Source organism: Anolis carolinensis, chromosome 5 (assembly GCF_035594765.1).
Source record: "Anolis carolinensis isolate JA03-04 chromosome 5, rAnoCar3.1.pri, whole genome shotgun sequence".
Taxonomy (NCBI): Eukaryota; Metazoa; Chordata; class Lepidosauria; order Squamata; family Dactyloidae; genus Anolis; species Anolis carolinensis.
The window spans coordinates 81,931,181-81,952,903 of NC_085845.1; the positions used below are offsets into that span (position 1 = coordinate 81,931,181).

The 21,723-nt window shown below is 41.2% G+C and overlaps 1 protein-coding gene across 2 annotated transcripts in view; it reads right to left on the reverse strand.

Annotated features, from left to right (window-relative positions):
* Positions 1-21,723, reverse strand: part of LOC100562683 (sucrase-isomaltase, intestinal) — an 89,581-nt gene that overhangs the window by 53,862 nt on the left and 13,996 nt on the right. For both annotated transcript variants that reach the window (XM_062981688.1, XM_062981687.1), the window contains exons 3-7: positions 15,928-16,053; positions 15,374-15,505; positions 1,899-2,012; positions 1,346-1,462; positions 1,141-1,225 (exon numbers count right to left, since the gene is read on the reverse strand). In XM_062981688.1, the coding sequence (XP_062837758.1) occupies positions 1,141-1,225; positions 1,346-1,462; positions 1,899-2,012; positions 15,374-15,505; positions 15,928-16,053 (574 nt within the window). The remainder of the gene's footprint in view (positions 1-1,140; positions 1,226-1,345; positions 1,463-1,898; positions 2,013-15,373; positions 15,506-15,927; positions 16,054-21,723) is intronic.

A 21,723-nucleotide genomic window follows, 5' to 3' on the forward strand; every position in this document is an offset into this window, starting at 1 on the left:
AGACCTAGAGCATCTTTGGGAGCAAAAATTAATATAAGACACTGTCATATTTTCGGGGAAACACGGTATATCCTTTCCACAGAGGAAAGCATGAATTATTCTGCTATGTGATAACAAAATAAAATAAAACAAAATAAAATTGAGGTGCGCATTAGTTTTGATGGCCCATTGCTTCAAGTAAATACGGGTATATCTTTTCCACAGAGGAAAGCATGAATTATTCTGCTATGTGATAACAATAGCTGAATGTAATTGTAAGGACTGGGTCAGGATTTTGGAATAGATAAAATTATGAACTTATTATCTTCTCCCTTTCTGAGATGGGAACAACTGAATATGAAGTCCTAGCGTTATTATGGTAAAGTGTGAAGTGTTGACATTAATCTATGACTTCATCAGATGGGGCTGAATCTGGGAGCGTACGTCAAGTCCCTTTCCATTTTGCCACAGAGCCTGCCAGCTCCCATCTCACGATGCACAGCTACTTCCAATGAGGCTCCATGGTAAAAGAGATGTGGAACTGGCTTCCCGTGTTGCATAAAGATCAATGAGGGAAAGCCGGGCGGCGAATGCTTCCTCCTATGTAAGGGGGAAGGTGGGCAATTCAAGGTGTGGGGTGACAGCTTCTCCATGCCCTCCATCGGGCCCTGCCAGATGCACCAGGATACGTGTCTATTCCAGAGGCAAATGGGATGGGGTCTTAAGACAACATATGACATTCCAGTAATTACTGGAGGTGAAAACTACAAGCAACTATGTTGATCTGTATCAACATTTCTAACAATTTTCATCTCCACCTGAAATATGTCTTTTTTAGTGGAACCTAGAGGTCAATTCAAAACCAAGTCACTCCATAGTATTTCTGATTACCAAAGGAATGCATCTGAATTATCAATTGTTAGTTTCTCCTGAGCAACTATGAGCATTGCAACTAAGCTTACAACAAATAGGAAAAATCTTCAGGAGTAGGTCAAGTAGCAAACAAAGTCCTCATCCCTACCAATAAAAAACTCTTGGCAATTTGACTCTTTGAGCATTACATTATGTCCTATACAAGTGAAGGTCAATATGAATATGATTCAAGCATTCAACGGAGTCACACAAACCCTACCCCAGAACTCTTGCTCCAACATCACTTACTGGGAATGTATGGAGGGTAGTTGAGATTGTTGTGGGCACAGGCTGGGTACTGGCCATTTAGAAAATTGGATGGTTCATTCATATCCTAAACATAATAAAAGAAAAGGGGAAATGATGCATTTTTCAAAGGGTTGCGTTATGAACACAAAATGATAGAAGTAATAGATGAAATAAAAATTTTAAAAGGAGACACAATAAAACATACAATCCAAATTCCATCATAAGGAAGGACGTCGTGGAACTTAGCACACATATAGGTCCACCAGTCAGCTGTTCGGGGGTTGAGAAAGTCAGGATACACTGATTCGCCTGGAGGCAAGGCCTGGGAATGAGAGTGAGTAGATCAGATTAATTTAAGAGAAAGATGGACAACTGTGTAGGAACCAGGGAACAAATCCCCCTTAAAATCCTCCAAGGGCCACACCGCTGAGCATTTCAAAATGCCTCTTTTTCTTCAGATTTCCACTTGAAATGGTAATTGAAAGTGATATTGTATCATTTCTTGACACCATCTTAGGGGGATGCTAATATATTTGGGTATTTGGGGTTGTGGGCAGAGATTAGTGTTTTGTGCATTTTCATGCATTTCGTAGTTGTGAGGTTTTTTGCAGCTCTAACAAGAGTAATGTTATGACTAGTGGGCAACAATAGTATTGTTAGGGATTACGTGCAATTGACTCTTCTTGATTTTTTTTAGTGTTTGGAGGGTTGCTATCAGGAGAGCGTAGAATGTCTTCAGTTGCCTTCTAGGCACCCACCTTGCCAACGGCTGCTGTCACTCCATCCGAATTATTCACCCAGAGTCCAAAATGTTGTCCAAGTTCATATGGCTGGTAAGTCCCTCTAGACTGATCTTTACTTAGGAAAGGATCCTGAAGAGAAAACAATGGGAAATCAAATAACAAGGAAGAAAAATTATATGAGTCCCCATCTGTTTTGCAAAACAGTCCAATAAATGGAAGATTTTGTGTAAAAATGTATTCAGCATTTCTTGTTATTTTTCTGGTGCAATGCATTAATCATTGCTTGCAACTTTAAGATTACCGTTAATGATGTGTTATTAATGTGTTGCTGCACAGCTACACAATTGTTGCTACTATTATCATTATAAACAAAGACATGCTTTAAAATAGCTCTAAATGCCAAGAATCCCATTAAATCTAATATGTTAAAAGTCATGAATAAACACTACTTTAAAAATCCTATTGTGTTCCTAGCTGTTAACATTATTTTTGTTCTCATCACCTTTCCCCCCTCAAGCAATGTGTTCAGGTACTTCTAGAAGCCAATCATTTTACCATGGTACTTAACAATTCTGAAACAACCGGAGATCACTATTAATAGGAAGTGAAATGAGGCCACGGTTTGCGCATGACAATAGCTTGTAAATCTATCTGGTTTCCATTTCAAGCCTACTCATTTTCCAATACAAACTTCCTTTCTCAAATTCCTCCTCCTCCTCCTTTGTCAGAGGTCCCCTTGGATTGGACAGCTCTTTATCTAAGGAAGGATGCTTCTGAAGATGAAGACTGGTGACCTCATCAGATGGGGTAAATTTTGCAGCAACCCAATGTAACAGGGAAGCCTCCTGTTTTGCTGATGCCATGGCATACACTGGGTCCTCTTTAGTTTTGCAACGGATCCCGCTGGCTCCTATCCCACGTACCGCTACTTCCAGTGGGGCTCCATTGCAAAACTAAAAAGGAACCAGCGTATGTCATGGTACCAGCAAAATGGGAGACTTCCCCTGTTACATTGGGATCTATGGTGGGAAGCCAGGCAACAAACGCTTCCGCGCATAGGATGAATTTGGGGGGAGGCCGGATGATGTGGGACGTGGGATGATGGCTTCCCCCCACTGGGCACCACGATGCATGGTGATTCCGGCAACACGTATGATGAGGTCTTGGGCTAACAGCTTATTCAATCCACCCACAAAAGATTTCTCATCATTCAGCTTTGAAGCTTTCCTGTTCAGGCCAGGTCGTGCTCCTCATCCGAAGGTGGGATGGGTTTGAAGATTCTTCATGAACAGTTTTGTCCTACTTGCTATTGCATGTATCCTTTAAAAATAACTCTTGGTTGATACAGATTGTCTTGTCTTTATTTGCACTCTTAGCACTTTGGCCTAGATTCTTTGAACCTTATCCATGATTTTAACATTTTATCTTGTATGTGGTTTTTATGACTTGTTTTTATGGTTTGATTATTGGTTTCATTGGTTTCTTGTCTTGTTTTTATTGTTCTATTCGGGCTTGGCCCCATGTAAGCCGCCCCGAGTCCCTTCGGGGAGATGGGGTGGGGTATAAGAATAAAATTATTATTATTATTATTATTATTATTATTATTATTATTATTATTATTATTGTAGCAACTCATCTATAGTAACTGGGCCACATAGCCTTTCTCTGCTGCTGGCTCTCTGTCATCCTACTGAAATGCCACACAGCTAGGACAATTCAGAAGGTGCAGGAGAGGGGGGATACACAACTTTGTCCTCCAACACATGAAACACCAGGGGAATGGCTTAGGTGGACAAGTTGGATCAGGGCTGCCACTGTTACCCATAACATCTCAATGGGGGGAATTGCTTCATTCTTTCTAGTGGTAGGGCCATCCCTTCTCTGATCCTGATGACTTTTCCAAGTAGTATTTTGGGGCTTCTTCTTCTTCATTCGTTCAGTGGTTTCCAACTCTTCGTGACCTCATGGACCAGTCTACGCCAGAGCTCCCTGTCGGCCGTCGCCTCCCCCAATTCCTTCAAGATCAAGCCAGTCACTTCCATCTTGCCCTTAGTCGGCCTCTCTTCCTTTTTCCTTCCTTTTTCCCCTGCATCATGATCTTTTCCAAGCTTTCCTGTCTTCTCATGATGTGGCCAAAATACTTCAACTTTGCCTCTAATATCCTTCCCTCCAGTGAGCAGCCGGGCATTATTTCCTGGATGAAGGTTGGATCTTCTTGCAGTCCAAGACACTCTCAGGATTTTCCTCCAGCACCAAAGTTCAAAGGCATCTTTCTTCCTTTGCTCAGTATTTTGTGGCACCACCTTGTATTAACACCATGCCTATGCATGTGATAGTTCTGCCACCACAGGCCCTGCTAAATGTATCCGTTCTCATGGTGGGTCATAGAACTGCAATGTCATTTCACTCTTTTCCTAATAGCTACATAGCCACTTAATTTGTTACAAAATTCATTTTGACCTTTGAAAATAACCTAGTTCTTTTTTAGCACACTACTTTGTCTTGAGCAAGCTGCGTAACATTTTTAAATGTTTAAGAAAGCCCCTTTGCACCTTCACACTTAACGGTATTATAAACATTCAGCAGATACTGACATTTTACCTTACTTCCTTACCTAGATCTCTTTTTAGAAGCTACCCTCCTGTGATAATTTCCAGTGGACACCTCCACACTAAATCATTGAATCAGCCAAGAGGGTTATTGTTGCACATGAATGCAACACATGCCACAGCCCTGGCTTCCTCCCAAGAAGAACAAAGGGGCTTTTGCATTCCAATCAAACTCTACCCGTTTTCAACAATTTTTTTTCTCACCTGGGGCACATGGGAGACTGACACAATAGCCCAGAGACTGGCTAAAGGACACATCAAGATCATGTAGTTCTGCAGCTAAAAATATGTGGAAATGGCCCTGTATATACATCACTAGGGAGGTATTATTTGAGGAGAGAGGACCAGAGCTTGGAAAAACTGCTTTTGGGATCATGCAGTTTCCAGATTCCACCTGTAGCATAGTCACTAGCCATGTTTCCTGATGGAATTGGGGAATTGTACTGTAATAAATAGGGAGCCCCTGGTGGCGCAGTGTGTTAAAGTGCTGAGCTGCTGAACTTGCAGACCGAAAGGTCGGCTGTTCGAATCCAGGGAGCGGAGTGAGTGCTCGCTGTTATCTCCAGCTTCTGCCAACCTAGCAGTTCGAAAACATGCAAATATGAGTAGATCAATAGGTACCGCTCCAGCGGAAAGGTAATGGCGCTCCATGCAGTCATGCCAGCCACATGACCTTGGAGGTGTCTATGGACAACGCCGGCTCTTCGGCTTAGAAATGGAGATGAGCATCAACTCCCAGAGTCGGACACGACTGGACTTAACGTCAGGGAAAATCTTTACCTTTACATTTTTATGTAATAAATAATTTTTCCAGTATGTTTAAATTGGCCAAAAATTGCTGGAACAACTACAGGTAGTCCCCGAATTACAAACATCTGACTTACAAACGACTCCTATTTACAAACGGGGTTGAGACACAGGAAGTGAGAGAAATCTATCTCTTAAAAGGGGAATTCACTCCTGAAAGAGTCACCATGGGGAAAAGATGTCTCAGCTGAAGCTTTATCACCAATCCTTGTTTTCAAAACAAAGCCAAATGTTTCAAAATTCAATTATCACAGGGACAGAAAGTGAGGTAAAATCTTCTGAACAGGGCCACAGAAAGCAAAACAAATTTCCTCTTTAAAGTAATAGTGTCTTTTTCTTTCTTGTAAAAGGAGATTTCCAACAAAGTTTGTATACACAGATTTTTCTCTATGCTTCCTTATAGAGAGCTTCGGCTTACTTGTGGAGAATTTCCACGACCGGTTTCGACCTTGACAAAGGTTTCTTCAGGTGGAAAAGTTCTAATTTTGCAAAATAAAGTGGACCAAAAGGAAATGAACAAAAGTGGCAAAGGAGGCACAAAACCCACATTCCTCAAGCATACAATTTGCAAATTATAAGTACAAAGAGAAAATTACTCAGCAGAAGCCGAATAATTTAAAGAGGAAATTTTCTTTAAAGAGGAAATTTGTTTAAAGAAACTTGTTGGAAACTCCCTTCTACAGGAAAGAAATAGCAAATAGCATTGTGATTACAACAAACTTATGTTTCATTGTATATTACTGCTTGTTGCATCTTTTACAAGTATATTTTTGTGATCACTTTATTATTATTTTGCTGATTCTAAGGAATTCATGTTCTATATATTAAGTCTAGTCGTGTCTGACTCTGAAGGTTGGTTCTCATCTCCATTTCTAAGCCAAAGAGCTGGCACTGTCCATAGACACCTCAAGGGCTATGTGACCAGCATGACTGCATGGAGTGCCATTACCTTCCTGCTGAAGCAGTACCTATTGATCTACTCACATTTGCATGTTTTCAAACTGCTAGGTTGGCAGAAGCTGGGGCTAACAGTGGGGGCTCCCCCTGCTCCCCTGATTCAAACCACTGTCCTTTCGGTCAACAAGTTCAGCAACTCAGCGGTTTAACCTGCTGCACCACCGGGGGGGGGGGCTCCTAACCCTTCCTTATGCTATCCAAAATAATATACCTGTTCCAACTTACAAACAAATTCAACTTAAGAACAAATCTAAAAAGCCTATATTGTTCATAACTTGGGGTCTGCCTGTACATATATTGTCAGGTCATGCAGTGACAGTTACCATAAATAAGCAGCACGTGATAAAACTAGATTACATTCATACAGGTGCTTAATCGGCAAACCACACTTATTCAAAGCTAAACCTACTCTATCTAATCAAGTTAAACCTTAAGCGAGGAATTGTAGCCTACAAACTTATTACTTTTCAAGTGCTCAGGATTTTGCATATTATTTCAGATTTCAGGTGTGGTTGATTCATGCCAAAGCTCCAGAATACTGTTTTGAATCTTGCTTCTAGGGATTTTTTAATTCCTTCTATTTGCTTTTGCAATTAATTCTGTTTTTAGTGAATGCTAGTGACCAGTAGACAACCTTCTTCATTAACGTTCATCCGTGATAATAGGTGTTTATCATCCTGCTTGATAACCATTGTTACTTTTAGAACATCTCTCTTTGTATCAAAACAATGTATTTGCTCTGACTCAGAAACTAAGTCGCAGGCAAAAATGGGGCTATTGTTCAGAGAAGGCAGCAATGGGTGATGAGTAAGTCCTGACATTCTGAGGAAAATGAATTTTTTAAAAAGACCAAAAAGGGAAAGGGAGACAATAGAGAGCAAAGCCTCACTGAAATAAGATGCCAACCTTTGTTTTGTTTTTTACATTGTAAAGTAACTACATTTTTATTTTAATGAGGATGAATATTTATTCCAATGTGCCTTAGGTAGCAAAATTTTTCAGACCAACCCTGTTCCTGACTCAAATGTTCAGAGGGCTGTGGCAAATCTCAGAAGGTGAAGAATCATTCCAAATAAAAACACAAGTAAGAAATTGATAGCTTATGTTTAAATATTTGAAAGGATTTCATATCGAAGATGGAGCCAGCTTGTTTTCTGCTGCTCCAGAGACTAGGACATGGAAAATGGATTCAAACTGCTGGAAACAATATTCCACCTAAATATTGAGAAAATTTTGATGCTAAGAGCTGTTTGACAGTGGACTATGCTGCCTCGGAGTGTGGTGAAGTCCTTTTCTGGGTGGTTTTAAGCCAGTGGTTCTCAACCTGGGGTCCCTAGATATTTTTGGTCTACAACTCCCAGAAATCCTAACAGCTGGTTAACTGGCTCGGATTTCTGGGAGTTGTAGGCCAAAAACAATTAGGGACTCCGGGTTGAGAACCGCTTAAAACCACCCACACTCCGAGGCAGCATAGTCCACTGTCAAACAGCTCTTAGCATCAAAATCTTCTCAATATTCAGGTGGAATATTGTTTCCTGCAGTTTGAATCTATTTTGAGTTGGTCTTGAGTTGAAGATCAAAAACATCTGGGGACCCCAGGTTGAGAACCACTGTTTTAAGCAGAGGCTGGGTGGCCATCTGTCAAGAATACAGGCAGTCCATGAGTTACAAACATCAGACTTAGAATTAACTCATATGACCTACCACATGCCTCCCCCCTGCCGAATATTCCCATGTTGACATCCTGTGGAGGCTCCGTCCTCAACCACCCTCAACCCGAGAAGGTTCGGTTTGAGGGTGGTTGAGGGCGGTGCCTCCACAGGAAGTTGAGCGACGTCATGTGATAGGCTGCATGCCCATTTGTCCCTCAACTAGCTGGCAAGCATTCTAGGTAAGTGTGATTAGGTCCTTAGTTAAGAACAGGGGTGAGACAGCAGGAAGTGAGAAATCTACCCCTCAGAAGGTAAATTCACTCTGGAAAGAGTTATGGGAAGAAGGTGTCTCCACTAAAGCTTTCTCACCAATCCTTGTTTCCACAACAAGCCAAATGTTTCAAAATCCAATTATCACAGGGATGGAAAATGCGGTGAAACCTTCTGAACAGGGGCACAGACAGCAACACAAACACCAAAAGGGTGTTAACCCTTCCCCTATGCTATCTATCTATCTACTATCTAACTTACATACAAATTGAGCTTAGGAACAAACCTAAAGAACCTATCTTGTTCATAACTTGGGGACTGTCTGTATTTTGATTGGGTATTCCTGCATGGCAGATGGATGGACTGGATGTGGATGCCTGTGAAACATGGGCTGTCTTCAGACGTCACACTCAACTCCTGAAAAGATTCCATCAGCATCACCTCCAAAAGATCCTGCAGATCTCTTGGGAAGATAGGCAGACAAATGTCAACATGCTGGAAGAAGCAAAGACCATCAGCATTGAAGCAATGCTTCTATGCCATCAACTCCACTGGACTGGCCATGTTGTCCAAATGCCTGTTTACCGTCTCCCAAAGCAGTTACTATACTCCCAGCTCAAGAACGGGAAATGTAATATTGGTGGACAGGGAAAGATATTTAAAGATGGGCTCAAAGCCAACCTTAAAAACTGTGGCATAGACACAGAGAACTGGGGAAGCCCTGGCCCTTGAGAGCTCTAATTGGAGGTCAGCTGTTACCAACAGTGCTGCAGAATTCGAAGAGGCACGAATGGAGGGCTTAAGGGAGAAATGTGCCAAGAGGAAGGCACATCAAGCTAACCCTGACCGGGACCGCCTTCTATCTGGAAACTGATGTCTTCACTGCAGAAGAACATGTGGGCCGAGAATAAGTCTCCACAGCCACCTATGCATCCACCACCAAGACACTACACCTGGAGGACCATTATCCTCAAGCTACAAGGGATCACCTAAGTAAATAAGGACTGGATAGTTCTCGGGTTCTCTTCCAACTATATGATTCTATGAGTCTATTAAGAAGTTCACCTTTTGATAAGAGTGGTGGAGCTCTTATGAACAATCAGCATAAAAGCCAGGGTTCTGTGGGTAGAGGGAGTACTTATTTAAGGGCTCGGGCTGTGGCGCAGGCTGGAGAGCAGCTGCAATGAAACACTGCAATGAATCACTCTGACCAGAAGGTCATGAGTTCGAGGCCTGCTCGGAGCCTATGTTTATTTGTCTTTGTTCTATGTTAAAAAGCATCAAATGTTTGCCTATATGTGTAATGTGATCCGCCCTGAGTCCCCTTCGGGGTGAGAAGGGCGGAATATAAATGCTGTAAATAAATAAATAATAAATAATAATAATCACTGTTAAATCTAAAATGTACTTTTGGACCCCTACACCACTGACCTATATCCCAGAATCTGATTCCAGCTGATCTGCTTTAAACTGGATTATATGAGTCTGGGATAAAAAGATAAACTGGGATCAGATTCTGGGATATAGGAGCAATGTGGAAGTGGTCTTAGAGCCTCATCAGATGGGGCAATTTTAGTGTCCTAGGACAATTCCACTATGTCTTGGGAACGGAGCACCACGCCAGTCATCACATAACATCATGTGACTTCCATCAGAGGCCTTGCTTCCAACCGGATTGGAAGTGTCTTTAGACACTTCTTTCCCACCACGGGAGCCTGCCCGTGTTGTGTTGGCTCCAATGGACCCAGCCCAGCACAGATCCTCGCTGGGAGGGTGATGCTTCCAACATGTAATGGGAGAAGCATCGCTGAGCGTGAACTGCTTGCAGGGTGACAGATTTGCCCCTTTGTCCAGCATTGAAGCCTTTGTGGTGAGGTTTCTGATCATAGTTTTAGGAATGCAAAGGCACACAGCACATCTATATATATAAAAGAGTGATGGCATCAGGGCAGTGGACAAAACAACAAAACTACAGGCCCCCCAACCTCGAAATTTGACAACACAACCCATCATCCACGCCTCTAGGTTGATACAACAAAAAGAAAAGAAAAATAAAGTCCTAATTAGAGGGAGAGCAATAATTGTTTTTATCCAATTGCTGCCAGTTTAGAGGACTAATCTCTGCCCACTTCGTTGCCTAGCAACCAAGGGACAGCCAGGTTTCAGTTAGGGGACAGGCAAATTTAGGCCTCACTGAGGCTTCTTCCACAGATTATCTAATTTGCACTGGATTATATGGCAGTGTAGACTCAAGGCCCTTCCACACAGCTATATAACCCATTTATAATCTTATATTATCTGCTTTGCACTGGATTATCTTGACTCCACACTTCCATATAATCCACTTCAGTGTGCATTTTATACAACTGTGAAGAAGGGGCCTCATATAATCCAGTTCTAAGCAGATAATATAAGATGATCAATATACAGTAGACTCTCACTTATCCAACATAAACAGGCCGGCAGGATAAGTAAATATATTGGATAATAAGAAGGGATTCAGGAAAAGCTGATTAAACATCAAATTAGGTAATCGTTATACAAATTAAGCATCAAAACATCATATTATACAACAAATTTGACAGAAAAGGTAGTTCCATGCGCAGTAATGCTATGTAGTAATTACAGTAGAGTCTCACTTATCCAACACTCGCTTATCCAACGTTCTGGATTATCCAACGCATTTTTGTAGTCAATGTTTTCAATATATCATGATATATTGCTAAATTCATAAATACAGTAATTACTACATAGCATTACTGCGTATTGAACTACTTTTCCTGCCAAATTTGTTGTCTAACATGATGTTTTGGTGTTTCATTTGTAAAATCATAACCTAATTTGATATTTAATAGGCTTTTCCTTAATGCCTCCTTATTATCCAACATATTCGGTTATCCAACATTTTGCCAGCCCACTTATGTTGGATAAGTGAGACTCTACTGTACTGTATTTACAAATTTACCAGTAAAATATCACAATGAATTTGAAACACTGACTACAAAAACATTGATTATGAAAAGGCAGACTGTGTTGGATAATCCAGAACATTGTATAATCGAATGTTGGATAAGTGAGATTCTACTTTGATAATTTAAAATAATTTCTAGGATAGAATAATGCAGAACAATATAATCTCTAAAACCAGGACAGTAATAAAGAAATAAAGAAAGTAAATAAAGCAAGGAAATTGGAAATTCCACAAAGGAAACAATCAGGGCCAGCTAACACCTCCCAAGAAAGGATTCTTCCAGAAAGGAAGCTGAGAAGGCAGTGAAGCACTATGTATTACCAAAGTCATTATTATTATTACTATCATTACTATCATTACTATTATTATTATTATTATTATTATTATTATTATTATTATTGTGTTGCGGTCAACCGTGAAAATGAATACAATCTGGCTCCAAGTATTCAAAAACACTAAAATCAGAATATATAAAAATTAATGTGGTATAATAAAACAGAACAATACAATCTCTAAAATCAGAACACTAAATAAAGAACAACACTCTGAAAATAGGGGAATTCCACACAGAAAACAATCAGGGCCAGCTAACACCTCCCAACAAAGGATTCCCATCATCAAAGTCTGGCCAATCCTCTGTTTTCTCAGGGCCACAGACAGTAGAAGCATATAAAATATCGCAAACAACACCACTCTGAAAACAAGGTAATTCCAGACAGGAAACAATCAGGGCCAGCTAACACCTCCCAACAAAAAAATCACTCAGGGAGGAAACAGCTAGGCTTTAAATCTGCAAGGTCATTACATCCTAATCATTTTTCCTAATTGCAGCATTCATACTTGCCTCCAACAGACCAAAAAAAAAAAAACACACACACACACAATCAGAAATATTGTATATTCACAACCTTTAGGAAATAATATCCCCTGATGGCGCAACATGTTAAAGCGCTGAGCTGCTGAACTTCTGGACCGAAAGGCCACAGGTTTGAATTGGGGGAACTGACAGAGCCCCCACTGTTAGCCAACCCAGAAGTTCAAAAACATGTAAATGTGAGTGCATCAATAGGTACTGCTCCGGTGGGAAGGTAACGCTGCTCCATGCAGTCATCCCACATGACCTTGGAGGAGTCTACAGACAACAACGGCTCTTCGGCTTAGAAATGGAGATGAGCACCAACCCCCAGAATCAGACATGACTGGACTTAACGTCAGGGGAAAACGTTTACCCTTGACCTTAACTACCACCAATTCCTCAATACTTTATTTCCCATACCACCATTCTTCGCCACAGCAACGCGTGGCCGGGCACAGCTAGTATATATATAAAAGAGTGATGGCATCACGGCAATTCACAAAACAACAAAAGTACAGGCCCCCCAACCTCAAAATTTGACAACACAACCCATCATCCACGCCTCAAGGTTGATACAACAAAAAGAAAAGAAAAATAAAGTCCTAATTAGAGGGAGAGCAATAATTTTTTTATCCAATTGCTGCCAGTTTAGAGGGCTAATCTCTGCCCACTTGGTTGCCTAGCAACCAAGGGACAGCCAGGTTTCAGTTAGGGGACAGGCAGATTTAGGCCTCACTTAGACTTCTTCCACAGATTATCTAATTTGCACGGGATTATATGGCAGTGTAGACTCAAGGCCCTTCCACACAGCTATATAACCCATTTATAATCTTATATTATCTGCTTTGCACTGGATTATCTTGACTCCACACTACCATATAATCCACTTCAGTGTGCATTTTATACAGCTGTGAAGAAGGAGCCTCATATAATCCAGTTCTGAGCAGATAATATAAGATTAGAAATATACAGTAGTCTCACTTATCCAACGTAAACAGGCTGGCAGGATAAGTGAATATGTTGGATAATAAGAAGGGATTCAGGAAAAGCCAATTAAACATCAAATTAGGTAATCGTTATACAAATTAAGCACCAAAACATATTATACAACAAATTTGACAGAAAAAGTAGTTCCATGCGCAGTAATGCTATGTAGTATTTACAGTAGAGTCTCCCTTATCCAAGACTCGCTTATCCAACGTTCTGGATTATCCAACGCATTTTTGTAGTCAATGCTTTCAATATATCGTGATATTTTGGTGCTAAATTCATAAATACAGTAATTACTATATAGCATTACTGTGTACTGAACTACTTTTTCTGACAAATTTGTTGTCTAACATGATGTTTTGGTGCTTCATTTGTAAAATCATAACTTAATTTGATGTTTAATAGGGTTATCCTTAATTCCTCATTATCCAACATATTCGCTTATCCAATGTTCTGCCAGCCCGTTTATGTTGGATAAGTGAGACTCTACTGTACTGTATTTACAAATTTACCACTAAAATATCACAATGAATTTAAAACACTGACTACAAAAACATTGATTATGAAAAGGCAGACTGCGTTGGATAATCCAGAACATTGTATAAGCGAATGTTGGATAAGTGAGATTCTTCTTTAATATGAAATAATTACTGGGATAGAATAATGCAGAACAATATAATCTCTAAAACCAGGACAGTAAATAAACAGGGGAATTCCACACAGGAAACAATCAGGGCCAGCTAACACCTCCCAACAAAGTATTCCCATCATCAAAGTCTGGCAAATCCTGTTTTCTCAGGGCCACAGACAGTAGAAGCACATAAAATATCGCAAACAACACCACTCTGAAAACAAGGGAATTCCAAACAGGAAAGAATCAGGGCCAGCTAACACCTCCCAACAAAGTATTCCCATCATCAAAGTCTGGAAAATCCTCTGTTTTCTCAGGGCCACAGACAGTAGAAGCACATAAAATATCGCAAACAACACCACTCTAAAAACAAGGGAATTCCAGACGGGAAACAATCAGGGCCAGCTAACACCTCCCAACAAAGTATTCCCATCATCAAAGTCTGGAAAATCCTCTGTTTTCTCAGGGCCACAGACAGTAGAAGCACATAAAATATCGCAAACAACACCACTCTGAAAACAAGGGAATTCCAGACAGGAAACAATCAGGGCCAGCTAACACCTCCCAACAAAAAATTCACTCAGGGAGGAAACAGCCAGGCTTTAAAGCTGCAAGGCCATTACATCCTAATCATTTTTCCTAATTGCAGCATTCATACTTGCCTCCAACAAACAAACAAAACCAATCAGAAATATTGTATATTCACAACCTTTAGGAAATAATATCCCCTGATGGCGCAGCGTGTTAAAGCGCTGAGCTGCTGAACTTCTGGACCGAAAGGCCACAGGTTTGAATTGGGGGAGCGGAGAGAGCCCCCACTGTTAGCCCCAGCTTCTGCCAACCCAGAAGTTCGAAAACATGAAAATGTGAGTGCATCAATAGGTACTGCTCCGGCGGGAAGGTAACGCCACTCCATGTAGTCATCCCACATGACCTTGGAGGAGTCTACGGACAACGCCGGCTCTTCGGCTTAGAAATGGAGATGAGCACCAACCTCCAGAGTAAGACACGACTGGACTTAATCTCTGGGGAAAACCTTTACCCTTGACCTTAACTTCCACCAATTCCTCAATACTTTATTTCCCATACCACCAGACTTCGCCACAGCAACGCGTGGCCGGGCACAGCTAGTATATATATAGTGTGTGTGTGTGATGTAGGCCATGTGATACATCAATGTATCAAAATAATTGCATATACATGTTTGAAAGACATTTGGTGACATGTTTGTAGTCTTTTTTCAGGTGAAAATGCTTAGCTCATACATAAACATTTGAGAGTACCTGGTTGAGGTTTCCTTTCATCTATCTCTTGGAAGAAGAAACCCCCATGTCATACTGGAAACCACCTTTGAAAACGTACTGATATTCAAATTAGTTTGCCACTTGGAGTAAGAAGTTTCTGGTCAGGAAGCTTATGCACAAAGTCCCTTTGGAACCTGTTGCATGGTTCTTCCAGCTGTAGCATAGTCAGGGACAGGCAACATGGATTTCTGTATATAACTTTTCTTAATGTTGCATTTTCCTAAGACTGTTTATGCTCTTTCCCCCTATCCTATGCCCATCCCTTTGCTTCCTCCTAAAATCCTCTATTCAAAATATTGAGAACAAATCTGTCTTTGAGCTTATCTAGAGGCATCTTATATTAACAAAAGGGGAACTGTTGCTTTAGTGCCATAATTCATAGTAAATCCTATATTACACGGGGAGAGTCTGTTAATAAGCTAGCAAGTATGTTGCTAAATTACCAGAATAATAACGTAGTGCAATCCATCTTTCTTCAGCTCTTGAATGTACTCTGGCAGACCAGCATAATTGTCTTTGTCGTAAGTGAAGTCCAACTTGTTTTCCATATAATCAATGTCCGCATATTGAACATCCTGACAAATGCAGCAGGAACACATTGTAGTCAGTTTTATTAGTCCAGTGAATCACAGCCATTTATTGTTTACCATTCTGCTCATAATAGTACCATGGAAAAAGCTAGAGAATTTTCACCACTGCCATAGACTTATCCAAGCTAAATCAACTTTCTTACATATTAGTTTTGCATATGCAGATTTTTAAAATCACCACTATTTTCATAAAATAGAATTCTGAATTGGTAACAATCATATTAATCATCCCAGTAATCCTGATTAATAATCCTAGTAGCCGTTACTAATTAAACATTTATGATTATATTATGAACTAGTGTTACTGCTAGTATTCACATCATGATATTGATATTTATAATACCATTCTGTTAATTGCACAACAAATGCTTATACATTCAGTAACATGTAACAAAGTGCAAACTTACATGTGGGATGCCATATTGCTCCATGCGATTGACAGTTTGCTTCACTACATCAATGCTGGGATATCCCCATCGTGACAGCTGGTATCCCAGAGACCAATAGGGAGGAAGATGTGGACGTCCAATGGCCTTTGAAGCAAACACAGAACCACAAGAAGTTTATTTTAAAATGGTGGCATATGATTCGGGATTTAAAGTACTAAATATATTGGTAAATGTTAAACACAAGTCTAGCAGGAATACACTGGTAAGCAATACTCTTAACTCACTACTATGCAGACTAGTATTTGCACTTTCATCTGCCACTTTAAATTTCTGCCACTTCAAATAACAAAATAATACAATGGGGGCCCAATCATAGTAGACAATTGTAGCACACTCTTTTTAAAAATTAAAACATTACACTTCTGACTGTCATGATTTCTTCAAATATCCATTGTTTTTGTAAATAAACCTATGAATACAATGCAATGAAAAAGGTGGATGGCAAATGATATGAGTTTATTATTACCCATCACTGTATGTGCTTTATATCTGCTGACTAATGATGACCCTATGAATTTAATAGTTTTCTTAGGTGAGGAATACTCAGAGATGTCTTTACCTGTTTTTTCCTCTGAAATATAGCCTACAGATATTGGTGGTCCCCCATCCAAGTACAAGCATGCCTGATCCGGCTTAGCTTCCAATGTCAGATGGGATCTACTGCCTTTAGGGTATATATTCCTACCTATACAAAAAGTTCATTTGAACCTGGTAGTTACTGAAGTCATCTTATTGAAATGTTGGTGGACAGGAAAAGAGATTTAAAAATGGGCTTTAAACCAACCTCAAAAACTGTGGCTTAGACAAGAACTTGGAAACCCTGGCCCTTGAGCACTTTAACGGGAGGTTAACTGTGACCAGCAGTGCAGAGGAATTTGAAGAGGCTCAAATGGAGGGTGAAAGGGAGAAACGTGCCAAGAGGAAGACACTTCAAGCCAACCCTGACTGGGACCGCCTTCCACCTGGAAATTGAGGTCCTCACTGTGGAAGAACATCGGGTCAAGAATATGACTCCACAGTCACCTACGTACCCACCGCCAAGACACTACACTTGGAGGACCATCATACTCAGATGACGAGGAATTGCCTAAGTAAAGTCAAAATAAGTAAAGTACTGGATAGTCTGTGATGCAGTTATCTCAAGTGCACATTTGAAAGACCAGGGACCTCACCACATTGACTTCTGGCTCTGTCATAGGATGCTTCCAGGACGGAGCTAAGACAAAGCCCAATGAAGCCCTTCACAAGATGCAGAGCTACTTCTGGAAGAGCTCTGTCCTGGCTCTGTCCTGGAAGCATCTTAGGATTGAGCTCTGAGGACATGGGTGACTACCTGTGTTTTCATAGACCACAACAGGACCAGCGTGAGTGAAAGCGGGGTGGTGACACTTTCCCTCATGTGATGGGGAAGGCAGTGATGCAGCAATGCGGGGCATGGGTGACAGTTTTCCCCGATGCCCCACAGATTAGCTATGCTGCCCAGCAAATTCCCCCACTGCCATTCACATTAGGGACCTAATGTGATGAGGTCCTAGCTTTCATTCTTCTCCAAGTGTCAGGACTTTAGTATTCCACAATTGGACACTCTATATAGCTCACAACATCCTTAGCCAATGTGATGCTCAGAATGGGGGGATGTTTGGTCACAACATCTCCCGAGTGCTGGGTTGGGAAAGTCCAGAATTTGTAAAAAAAAAAATTTTTTTAAATCCTTATGTATGCTGTCTTGGAATTTCAGGAGTTGTAACCCCAAAAATAACTTTTCCGAACTCGGAAGTAAGATACTTTGGGTGCTTAGAATTGTTAGAATGATTAAGTGTTGAAAATCTATCTTAGCCAAGTTTTCTTTCCTATAGCTGGCTTGAACCAGTCTCCAGTTTCTTCAGTCATTGCCAATTAGTCCAGCTTGTAAAAATAATGAACCTTTAATTAAATCCATACAACTTTTAAGCCAGAACTGTGCTATTTTTATTGCCACCGTCTGCTAAACAACAACATGAAAAGGTTGGGTATTTATAACCAAGTGCTTTGTGTGTAATTATTTGCACACACCTCCTCGGGTCAGTCTCTCCTTGGAAACTCTGCTAATTGCAATCGGCTACTCATAAGGCAGCGGGAACATGGTTTGGTGTAGAGCTAAGCATTTGGAAATGACTAGATGACAAAATCCAAGAGTGTGGTCCTCAAAGTAATCACATCTTATACTCTTGCCACCTATGGGGATTGACTGTTGGAGGCAAATCTCCAAGGTTGGCAAATGTCAAACCACTCATGTAAATTCATAATATTGCCCTTCGGAGGCCAATATAAATGGAATTGGATACTGTAATGTTACTGAGGGCACTAACATTTTTATTGTACAGGCACTATGCTGCTAATTACAACAATCCAGGAAGAAAAATGTAGACTTGACATGGCACAAGAAAGAAGCCATTAGTATGAGCTTTGAGAAGGAGATTGTTAGAAAAAAATACCCTGTTATATATTTTATATGTATAGAGTACTTTATTCTCCTGCCTGGTGCTGAATGCTAAATTAATAACCTCCCATTTCTGCCAGATCTAGAAACTGGGGCTGATCGCTTACAGAGCAGAGGCAGGAATCTAATGGTTTTAGGTTGTAGGTCCCAGCATCCCTTTCCATTGGCCTAAGTTAGCTAGATTTGTTTGGACTTGAATCCAACAACATCAGGCAGGCCACTGATGCTCACACTTGCTATGGGAATCCTGGAAACAAACCCCAGTAGATACCAAGGGTCCACTATCATAAAATAATCCTGAGAGTTAATCTTAATGAAAATTAATATATGCCTAGCATTTGCTAATAGCTTCTGGGTACAACCATCGGAGACAGAAACTGATTTTTTTAATGGAAACTTGATTGGAATACAGATTTCAAAGCTTTCTCTTATGATTTACTTATTTTATTCCCCAAAAGGTACTCCGGGAAAGAGGCCTAGAATATCCCCGAGCAGACCATTTCCCTCCAGCAATGACTCTCTATAGGCCTGTCTTTGCAACTTAAAATAGTAACATTCAAATACTGGCATGGCTTGCAGAACATCACTTTCTATTTACCCACAGGAAGGAAAGAAGGGGGCTGAACAGTTTGTTATTGGACAGCACACTGTTGTTGTTTTTTTACTCCATCCAGGAGGAGACAGAAAGTTACCCACCCAGAACTGAGAAAATAATCCTGCCTTTCAGTTAACAGAGAAATTAATGCCTGCTTTCCAGTGAACACATTACTCTGTCATGCCAAGGTACCATAAGAGTCTGAAAATACTAGACAGTCGAGACCAAATGTAAAATGAGCCAGAATGAGCTACTTGTCTCAGGTGGCATTCAGATAAAGGTGCTAAAAGAGAAAAAGGAAAGCATTGCATCGTTCTTCCAGTGCCTTTCTGAACTCTTGCTTCCCCTTGTTGTTTCCCTCAAATGTTTCCTCTGCCAGGAAGCCATGTAAATTCCCAGCAAGAGAAGCATTTCCCTTGCGAGACACATGCTCATCTCTGCTGCATAATTCTCATGCCATTCCAGACTTTGCCTTTGGCGCTTTGCAGGCGAAGGTTGTAAAGTGCATCTGATGGGCTGCCTTCTCTTTGGATTGAAGTGCTGCACTTACTTACACATTTGAATTGTTATTGAGTTAATGTTATGTTTACAATTGGAATAATGGTGTGTGTGAAATGCTTTGGGCATAAAGTATTGTGCAAATGTGGCATATGCAGAGATAGACAATGAGAATGTACAACGCGGTGAATCCAGCGATGATCATGGTCAGGGGGAACGATGGGAACACGTCACCCCATGCCCCACATCACCTGGCTCGAGAGGAAACTGATCCCACGAGGGGAAGCTTCCCCCCACTGCTTCCTACACAACATGGGAACCTTCCCACATTGCCGCTGTGGTGGCATATGCCGGCTCCACTCTAGATGACCCATGGAGCCCCGCCAGAAGTTCTTGTGCTTCGTTTGATGGGAACTGATGGGCTCAGTGGATCGTCTAAGGCAGTGGTTCTAAACCTGGGGTCCCTAGATGTTTTTGGCCTACAACTTCCAGAAATCCCAGCCAGTTTACCAGCTGTTACAATTTCTGGGAGTTGAAGGCCAAAAACATCTGGGGACTCCAGGCTGAGAATTACCGGTCTAGGGCTTAACCTACATATGCCGCCAGATAAAGCCCTGTCTGATGAGGTCGTTTGACAGGATTGTTTGATATACTCTTTAATGTGTTATATCCCCAGTTGTTTTGGACCCTCTATATTTTACAAACACTTTTTCATAACAGTGTGGATAGAGTTGGTGGTAATAAACAAAAGGTTCCACATTAGAACATCATGGCTTTTAGAATCCTGGGTGGTGCTTTTCAAATATGCTATTAGAAGTAACAATTGTGTAACAATTGTATTACCCTTTGGCAAACTAAAATGAATTGATGGTGATGTTAAAGCACAAAGGGGTAGCCTTCTATATCCTATGCTTTTTGTCCCCATTAGTTTGCCTTTGGAAGCATCCTAGTTTGTACTGTGATTATCCTTTTCTCAGCACCGTGACCCTACACATTCCTGTTATAGACTGAGTTGCATAATTGTTCTTTTGCGCTTGTAAACATCAGGTGTAACCTAAGGCAAAATTGTATTTACTAGGGCCCCCCTAAGGAAATTGAATTTAGGGTAGAACAAATGAGGCAAAACTTTGATTGCAAGGTGGGCTTAACTTCTTAAACAATTCATCTTCTGGATTCATTAGACTGAAGTGTCAAAGGTGAGCTTAATTCAATCCAACAGAATATCTAAAAGAAGAATTTAAGACAGCTGGGCCAACAAATGTTCCTTAATCTAATTATGCCTTAGATGGTCTCTCTAATTGAACCCCCGAAGCCTCCCAATAAAACAAAGGACATATGGTGATTTTTCCAGATGGAGCTGCTGAAGCAGAAACAAAATTTGGTAGACCCAGAATTTGTGTTTGATTTGACATGATCAAAGGAGTGGTTTTTTTCCCTTGAAATATGCCCTAATTTTTTATATGTTCTGTAAAACTACACATTTGGGACATTGAACTAGATGGTCAAGAATTATAACTGGAGAATTGTGATGACTCATAAGGAGCAAAATAATAAGACAAGTTCAAAAAGGGGAAAAAATGAACTCTCTATTAGGGTTGGGCTCGAATCCTGTTTCATCTGTTTCATTCCTGTTTTTGTACTGTTTTGTCCATTCGGATTGCACAGAATGGTACAACCCCAAGGGAACAAATGAAACAGTCAAATGATTTTTGTTGCTTGGTTGTAGGCCTGGGCTTGCAGGGCCCTCAGCCAAGCGCCAGGCACTCGATGCTCGTAGGCCCAGCAGGCAGGGCCTACAGTAGAGCACCGAATGCTTGATTGTAGGCCCTGCAAGCCTGGCCTATGAGCCATCAAACACTCGAGGCTCATACGCCTGGCTCGCAGGGCCTACGAGCATCGAGCATTCGGCACTCACCTGTAGGCCCTGTGAGCCGGGCCTAGGAGAACTCAAGCGCTCGATGCTCGTAGGCCCTGGCTGCCGGGCCTACTGTCGAGCGCTCAACCTTAGGCCCGGCAGCCAGGGCCTGTGAGCATCGAGCGCTTGGTTGCAGGCCCTGGCTGCCGGGCCTACTGTCAAGCGCTTGACCGTAGGCCCTGTGAGTTGGGCCTACAAGCCATCGAGTGCTCAATGGTTCGTAGGCCCGGCTCGCAGGGCCTGGCGCTTTGTCACCCAAGTCCTAAA